Below are 9,701 nucleotides of genomic sequence, written 5' to 3'. Positions count from 1 at the left end.
TAAACAAAATTTCCTAAACAATTTTAAAATTAAAAATTATTTTACAAACAAACTTATATAAATTAAAAACATTCTAATTTCATAAGTGAATTTTGAATTATATAAAACTAAATCTAAAATTTCTTCACTAAATAAAATTGAGACAAAATCTTCTTTTAATTTTTTTAACTAAATGAAAAATGATATTTTTATCATAATTAATTATGAAAAATAATTTTTTTTATCATTATTCTTACTTGATCTATTTCATTTTTATTATAAACCGTAGAAATATGAATTAGAATTATTTTTAACTACATTTTAATAATTGGAATTATTTTAATTTTTTGTAATTCAAATTATTTTTAAATTTTAAAATATGAATTAGAATAGAAATATATAATAATTATTGTTTATAAGTCATAAATTATATCAAATTTATGATATGTGAATTAATTAATATCCCAAAATTTTTAATTTTTGGGATTTTTTCGGATATGCATATGCGAAAAAATCTTTTTGGGTTTTTTCGGAGATGCATGTCTGAATTAATCAAAATCCCAATTGTTGGGATTTTTTTCGGAGATGCATCTCGGAAATATGAGAAAATCTAAAAAAAAATTTACTTCAGAGATGCATCTCCAAAACAAGGATAGTTTGAAATTTTCGTCGGAGATTTTTCTCATAGGGGTCAATAAAGAAATTCTCAATTTGAAGAGTTTAAATATTTGCATGTGTTTAGTTGTTTTGAAATTATTTGATCTCAATATTTTTCATATAAACAAATTATTTGAGGACAATTAGTAAATGAGTAACTCGTGTATATGTTCACTTAAGTTAATTCTGTTGGTAGTTGTCCAGACACTTATAAGTTATAACTATAAGAATAAATTCAAATTCACATGATCTTATTTATTCACTTTTAAGAAACATTTAAACTTAAAATATATTCTATCCGTCTCACAATATGTGTCTTTTTTGAGATTTTCATGCTTTTTAAGAAAATAATTAATTATGTTGATTTCAAAGATAAAATAAGAGTTATTTACTAAAATAACCTTATTAATAAAAAAGAATCAAAATACAATAAATAAGGACAAGTTAATAAAAAATAATAATAAATATAGCATTGGTATTGTAAATTGACAAATAATTTAAGACAAATAAAAAAAAAATAGGACACCTAATGTGAGACGGAGAGAATGCATAATAATTGCCAAAAATATTTTTTAATAGTTAATTATCTTATGATAATAAAAAGAGCAATACAAGTAAGGGTTAAATTAAAAAATTTATGTTTTATTATAAATCTATTTAATTTAAAAGGTTAAGTCATAAAAAATCTTTTAAACTATGCTCTTGGATTCTAAAGCGTATCCTGAATATTCGACAGAAAACTATGCTCCTCCCCAGCTGGAACAACATGTTACAACAAGATAAATTCCATGCTAAGGCTTTGTATTATGAGCTGGCCACGGTTCAGCCGGATGTGCCTTGGAAAAAGCTGTTCTTTAATAATAATGCGCGCCCCCGTGCGAAATTCATTACGTGGATGGCCTGCCACTACAAGCTGCCAACAAAAGAACGCCTCCACAGGTTCGGTCTTCTTGATAATTACCGGTGTTGTTGCTGTCACGAGACTGAAACTCAAAATCATATTTTTTTCACCTGCAAACCGTTTTTCGACACCTGGACCTCAGTTCTTGGTTGGATCGGTTCTGGTCATACACCGCAGAAATGGGATGAGGAAGTGAGATGGATTCTTTCTGCTAGTAAAGGTAAAGGGAGCAAAGCTGATATTCTCAAATGTTCGTTCACAGAGACGGTGTATGAAGCTTGGCTTTTACGTAACCAATACTGTTTTGGGACCACTTCAGTTACTAAAGATATTGGTCTAAAAATCATCGATGTAATCATATACCGTTGTTGGATGAAACCTAGACTTAGAAGTCACATAGCTAGGCTTATGATGCCTATGTAGGAGCTGTTTGTAATCTTTGTGGCTGGATCGTATGATCGCCGATGTTTCGCAACTGTTTTTGGTTTATGAAATAAATATATCATTTCCCAAAAAAAAAAAATCTTTTAAACTTAAACCGACATGTTTGAATAAATACAAATAATTTTATTTTTATTTTTATTTTTATTTTTATGTTATATATTATACTTTGAATTAAAATATAAAAGTAAAACTTAATTATTTTGAAGAACTTATGAAAATAAATAATCTTTTCTAAGTTGTTTTCATAAGCTTTCCTAAACAAATAATCTCATAAATTTATGTTACTATAAGATCAAATAAATCCATGCAAATAAATTTTAGTATCATTGATTGATTAGTTTTTTAGCTTATATAAACATTAGTTGACTTATTTATTTACACATGATCAAATAAAATAGACTTTGTAACAAAACAAAATAAAATAAAAAATAAAACAGACTTTAAAATAGGTTAACAAGTCAATCAAGTCTTTTAAAAGATCAAACTTAAACTTAAAAATAAGATTATGATAGACTATAGATCATAGTTAAGCTTTAATATTTTTAACAGATTAAATTAAGCTCGACGTAACCTAACTCGCCATAGTCTATTCTCTGTTCTAAATACGAACTTATGTTATATATTTGTTGGAGTAAAATTTAATTCAAACTGGTTAATTTAGTGAATATTTCACACCTATAAAATTTTAAAAATAAATAAAAAGGCACTATACAAGATTTTTTTGATAAAGAAATATCACTACTTCTTCTAAGAGAGTTGGTGACATTTTGGGAGATAATTGCGGAAGGAATATAGTGGCTAATGGACATATATATAATTTTTTTTGCTAAATGCCAGCAATATTTTTTTTAAAAAATAATCATTGTTTAAGTAAAAGAAGTGTTTGTTAGATAATTTCAAGGGTCTATTTGTTTGATACTTAAAATATAATGCTATGAGGGTAACATCTCGATTTTTATTAATTATATTAGTAATTATATTATTTGGTGTTTTTAATAATTATTTGCTTAATTTAGTCATTTCAGATGTTTATCGAAATTTTCGCGTTTTGGGACGATTTAGTCGGTATTAGTTCGGGATAGCGGATCAATATTTAATCGAAAATTTTAATATTTTTAGTATTAGAAATATTAATGAGTTAATATTAAGCGTTTTGGGAATTTTCTGAGTAATTAAGATTAAACCGGAAATATGAGACATTGAGTTATTAAAGGATTTTATCCGTATTTATTTTATTATATTATTTTATTTTACTTGGTGTGTTAAATAATTATTTATTTGTTATGAGATATAATAATTAATTGAATTAATTTATTTTGTGTATAATTGAGTTTATTGGGTTTAATGAGTTAATTAAGTTATTAGAGAGATATAATTAATTGGGCCTAAGTAGTAGAAATAAAATATGAAATTGATTTGTGGGTTAACTTTGGTAAGAGTGTGAACTTTTCATAACTTTGGTAAGAAGAATAGAAGGGAGAAGAGAAGAGAGCATAGAAGAGAAAGAAGAGAGGATTGTAGATTCTTGAAGAGGGTGGATTAAAATCAAAAGGTAAGAGTGTGAATCCAAGTTATTATAAGTAGATATAAGTGAGTAATGATGATTGAGTTAGAAAATGCATGATTTGGAATGGGTTAGATACCATGAAGTTAGGATTTGAGGATTTGTTATATTCTTGAAAACCCTAACATGAATCTATGTTTCAATCTATGAAATTGATGATTTATATATGCTATGATGTTTCTATATTGAATTCCATGAATGGGTATGCGTATAGAACATGATTTAGTGCATATATGTATGTTTAAGTTTCACTTGAAAATGGTTGATTTGGAATTTTGGTGAAAATTAATGGAGCTTAGAATCTTGTTTTTATGATCCTAATAGTTGCTATATAATGTATATAGGTTGTATAACTATTTATTTCATGAAAAATGATGGATTAACATGGTTTTATGGTGAAAAATTTGGGCTGGACAGTAGTATTTTCGCAACAGCAGACAGTATTTTCCCAACAGCAGTTTTCTGGTTTTTGACAGTATTTCCGTAACAGCAAATTTTCTGGTTTTGACAGCATTTTGAAAAACTTATAAATTCAATAACTTTTGACTCGGGTGTCCGTTTGATGCGCCGTTTGGACCGTTGGAAAGCTAAAATAAATTCCTATCTTATTAAATTGGATTGAAAACCATTAGATAATAATTTAATGTAACTTATATTTTTTGTATGTGTTTGATCGGTATGAATTGATAATGATGTTTTATGCTACATGCAATTAGTTGTATGTATTCGAACTGTATGAGCCAATGATGATGCCTTGTGATGAATTAACAATAATATGCTTTTATTAAGAAGTTGAATTAACCGTGTCATGTTATATCTTTTGATCCGTAACTTCTTTTATGCGCTGTTTGAAGCATTAGGAAGTCAATGTTATTATCTATGTGATAGGATAAAATTGGTTGACACTTATTAAATTAATTATGATGTTGTTGTTTGAATAACATGCAATTACGTATATGTGATTGATGAATCGATGAATTATGAATAACATTTGTTGATATGTTATGTGGTATGATATTCATGAGGTGTGCGAGTGAGTGTATGCTATTTAAATGCAATTGTGGAGAATGATTACTTGATGACTTAATCATTATGTGATAATGTATGTCATGGATTAATATTAATTGTGGATAACATGTATTGGTATTTTGTACCAAGTGCTAATTGTGATATTTGGAAACGATGAATGCTAATTGTTATGCATTGTTGTAATTGTCGTATGATAAATGTGTTTTGTACGATGGTGGAATAATTCAATTAGTTGAATTTTGGTAATATGCTTGGATGTTAAGATTATATGGATAATTCTTAATTGCATATGTTTTGGTAATTGTATGTATACAAGATGCTTAGATTTAGCAAATGTATATGTTGTTTTTGGAGAATTGTTGAGAATGACATTGATTGACTTGTATGCTATATGCTATTGTAATTGATAAATGCTATGTGAATGCTTTATTGATGATATATGCATGTTGTGCAACGTTTGGTGGATAATTCGAATTGTGCGAATTATTGTGGTATGAGGTATGTTAAGATTGTGTGATAATCTTAATTGCTTATATATATATATATATATATATATATATATATATATATATATATTGTAAGTCTTGTTGTACATGCATACATGGTGGCTTTGAAATAGAAGCGGTGAAACTTTGGGTTCACATGGTTGACCTTGATCCTCGATCGAAAATAGAGGTGGTGAAACTTTGGGTTCACATGTTGGCTTGGATTCTAGAGGTAGAATCCGAAGCGGTGAAACTTGGGTTCACAATGGTGGCTTGGTCTTGTCCGGATCGGAAGCGTGGCTTGGATTCTAGATATTGAATCGGAAAGCGGTGAAACTTTGGGTTCACATGGTACCACATGCATTGAGTCACATTTATTACATTCGAGTCACATTGTGTGCTATGTGATTGTTTTTGTATCAATGTGATTGTTTTGTGTGATAATTGATATATGGTGTATGAATGTATGTTTTGAGAAGAGTGATGAATTGTGAAATGTATTCTTGTTGTGTTTTGCATTTCCCATTATTATGTTTATCTATAATAATTTGAATTCTCACCCTTCTGTTTGAATGATGTTCATCGTGACATCGTGCAGGTTCCGACGAGTAGTAGCTTGTCCGAGGATTTAGCCGAGGAGCTCCTGAGTTTGTTGTTTGATTAGGTAGCGAGTCATATGCTCTGATCATGTAACACTTGGGGGGTTTTATTTAACTTATGCTTATGTTTGGATATTGTTATCGTGTATATATTTTGAATCGATACTTTGGATATGTTGTTGACGGCTATGTTGCCTAGATTTGATTTGGTTTAGCATAATTGGATATGTTAATTGAGTTCGGTAGATGAATATAGTATGGGATATATTCGTTGAAATGTTTGAGTTATAATTCTTCCGCGTGCGATATGCATAATTTATGAAAGCATGATATTTTCAAAATGTGTTACGATATGATTAGTGCATGTTGGTATGTTTGTTCTAGGTTTTCATTGTGATGAAAATAACATGTGACACCTCTTTGATTGTATGCATACTTTACTCTATGAATAATATGTTATATTTGGGGTTAGAAAAGGGGTGTTACAATGAGCATGATTAATTTAAAATATAACATATGAGTTCAACTTTAAAATTTTAATGTTATAACTTTTTTATGGATGAGTTTAAATTCAGTAATATTATATTTTCATTAATAATATTTTATATGTTAACTAATTATTAGTGTCATTTTAAATTGATTATTAGTGTTATTTTAATTAAAATACAATTTAACTTTTTTACGGACGATTTTAAATTGACTAAACATTTTAATTATTAATATTTTTATTTCTATTTTAAATATAATAGATAGTAATAAATTGGATAAAAATAAGATTTAATAGTGACTATTTATATCTACAAATTTAGATACTTTTATTAGATCCTAAGAAGGGATAATATATATAAAAAAAAGAGGAAAGTCAAGCATACTAATGAGGGTGAGCTACCCCTTGATATGGGGCATTAGGCAACCTAAATTCAGTGAAATACTGTCTTATTGGGTTTGGACCGTCCCAAGTAACTTTCACATATCCGATAAACATAGGTGATAACGTGTTTTCATATAGTGAATAACTGAATAAAGAGTCAATACGAAAAAAGAACGCTTTACCTATGGAAGCAAAGAAAACTATTTTTCGGTTCTTCAGCCCAGCCCCAAGGAGCCTTTATAAATACCTTAAACTTAGGGTCAAAGAGAAATCTCTAAAATTTCCAACAATATATAATGTTTCTCATGACTCCGTGTGAGCTAACCCTAAACAATGTGAGAATACCCTAAGCACCACAAACAACTATACAAACATAGAGTTATCCTTAGTATACTTTTATTAGCAAGTACCATTGGCGTCCATTGAGGGGTTTGGTAAAACTTACCTGGATCTCAAACTTAGTCAGGGCCGCATAAAAGAATACACCTCGAAACTAATTAAAATTACGAAGAAAGAAATTAGAATAATAGAAATCGCCACATGATCTGAACATTTTCATTAATAAGACCTTGGAGTTGAAGGGCAAGGTTACAAAACCCCTCTAATGGGTTGATGAAACGATTAGTACGAAACCAGGGGCCTAAGTGTAATACCCCAAAATCTAGAATTCTTTATTTCAATGATTATTTGTGATTTATTGTGAATATTATGTGATGTGTGATGGTATGTTGTGGGGTGTTGATCGGTCACCATTTCTACCTAATTTTCGTCATGCATTCAATCTAAATTTGTCAATTCGGTAACACTTTGAGTTGAGTTTTATTTTTTTGCTTCAGTATTTCAGATTTGTTTGTTCTTTGTGATTAGTTTGCATCATGTTATAGTTTAAGTTATTTAGATGCTTTTGATGCCTTTTGGTTGATATTGTTCATGTTTCAGGTTTAGTTGAAAGGTCTAAGGTTAGTGCAACGACGGATGAAGATTGGAAAGGTTTAAAGTTGAAAAAATGAAGAACTGAAGTCCAACACGGCCCGTGTCACCTGACACGACCCGTGTCAGAAAGCATCACTTTCTCCATACAAAAACCAGGGAGCTGACACGACCGGCCATGTTGCCTGGCACGGCCCGTGTCAACAGGTCTGAAGGAAACAATTTAATTCCAAGTTTGAAGAGCCAACACGGTCGACCGTGTTGCTTAAAACGGCGCGTGTTGGCAGGCGCGTGAAAAGTTGTTATTTGACTTTTTGAGTCTTTTTACTTTATTCCCAGGGGTACTTTAGACATTGAACTAGACTGAGATTTGTACTGATACTATTTAGGTTACTTTTTGGAGGAGGATTGAGGACTTTTTGCATCATACGATGGAAAATCACATAAGAGAGAAGATAGCTTCATCAAGAGTTTTGGGTAACTAAATATTATGAACTTGCTGAAGAGATCTCAATTCAGAGTGTTACAAGCCAAATCACCCACTCACCCTAGCATTTCATATATTTGATAATAAAAACCAATTTATTTTTGCATTCTTGTTTCTTACCAAGGATTTAATCCAACCAAACCAAAACCTCAGTTTTTGTTCAATTGGATCAATACTAAAAATCGGTATTTCCTACGTAGTCCTCGAGATCGATATTTGGGTTAACACCTGATTACTACATCGGTGAAAATAGTACACTTGTTATTTTTCCGATCAAGTTTTTGGCACCGTTGTCGGGGACTGCCAAAAATACAAATCTTTAATCTTAGTTCGATTGAAATTTTGTTGCTCGTAAACTAAAATTTTATTTTCGTATTGTATTATTTATTACTAATAATTGTCGAATTTGTTTATGGGAGGTAAGACCTCAGCTGATTTTTCTGTTAATGCAGAACCAGAAAGATCATTGCACGCTAGGCTAAGGCAAGCTAAACGAGAAAGACTAGACATAGCAGAGGGAGAACCAGTAATACTAAATCGAGAGAAAGACGAAGAAGAAGTAGTTTCGGTTCATTCCGAGCATTCCGAGTCAGAAGATCATTGAAGCAATCGCCGCATACGAGCATTTAAAGCTATATGACAGGGTTACAAGCAAACCAGAAGGAGTAATTGATTTAAAGCTGGAAGCTAACAAGCAGGTGAAAATTGAAGAGATCGTTGCTGTAGAGGTGGAAAAGAGGTTGAAGGCGCTGAAAATAGGTACTCGAAAAGTGGCTCAAGTCCAACAAATACCAATAAATAGTTGTGAGATTTGTAATGGACCACATAAAACCGTTCATTATCTTGCAACTCTACAATATATTGAGGGGATAAAGTTCTTGAAGCAGAATAATCCTTATTCTAACACCTATAATCCAAGGTGGAAGAATAATCACTTAGAAATGATGTATATATATATATATATATATATATATATATATATATATATATATATATATGTGTGTGTGTGTGTGTGTGTGTGTGTGTGTGGTGTTAGAAAGCAATAACAGAAAAAATTGGACTTACAAAATAACATTTTTGGACAATTTTAAGTCAAGGAAATTGACCCATTCGAGTTGGGAGTCGACTCCAAAAGCTAGAAAATTTTTGATGAAAAAATGTTTCAGTGGGAGTCGACACATTTGAAGTGGGAGCCGACTCCTAGAAGTTTAGGAGTTGACCCATGCTGCTTGAGAGTCGACTCCAAATGGACATGAACAAAAGAATGAAAAATGCTACATAAGGAGTTGACTCACAGCTCGAGGGAGTCAACCCATTCATGCTGTATGTTGACTCCTAAGATCAATGTGTCGACTCATTCACCCTAGAAAGTTTTGTTTCAATTTTTCTTCAGAAGGAGTCGACTCCTAACATGGATCTGTCGACTCCTAACATATTTTTTTCATAAAAATCATGTTTTTGACTTGTTCATCAAATGCTTTTGACTTGTTCTATAAGTGTTCTAAGATGAAAATGCAACCTAGACATAGTAAGATAATACCCACTGTACAAATACTACATATTTCTAGTTTTGACATCATTTGAAACATCTAAGAGAGGATATTGCACTCATATACTCCCCATTTTGATGATGGCGAAACGCACAACGTATTTGTAGTCCTAATCATATCTCCCCTCGAACATGTGCATCTCCCATTTTAATATTTGTAAACTAGACTTTGTTCTTAGTTCTTGCATAGCATCTCCCCCTTTGAC

The 9,701-nt window shown here is 30.5% G+C and overlaps 1 protein-coding gene across 1 annotated transcript; it reads left to right on the top strand.

Moving 5' to 3' along the window:
* The first annotated feature begins 1,402 nt into the window (after window positions 1–1,402).
* Window positions 1,403–1,960, top strand: LOC131651160 (uncharacterized). Its single transcript, XM_058920828.1, has one exon. The coding sequence runs from the start codon at window positions 1,403–1,405 to the stop codon at window positions 1,958–1,960; it is 558 nt and encodes a 185-aa protein (XP_058776811.1).
* Window positions 1,961–9,701: the final 7,741 nt, after the last annotated feature.

Source organism: Vicia villosa, linkage group LG2 (genome assembly GCF_029867415.1).
Source record: "Vicia villosa cultivar HV-30 ecotype Madison, WI linkage group LG2, Vvil1.0, whole genome shotgun sequence".
Taxonomy (NCBI): Eukaryota; Viridiplantae; Streptophyta; class Magnoliopsida; order Fabales; family Fabaceae; genus Vicia; species Vicia villosa.
Note: the sequence above shows the minus strand (reverse complement) of the source record. Positions and strands in the feature narration are given on the sequence as shown.

What these genes read in the sequence shown, in the direction of transcription:
- LOC131651160 (XM_058920828.1), top strand. Translation starts at nt 1,403, where the DNA reads ATGTTACAACAAGATAAATTCCATGCTAAGGCTTTGTATTATGAGCTG.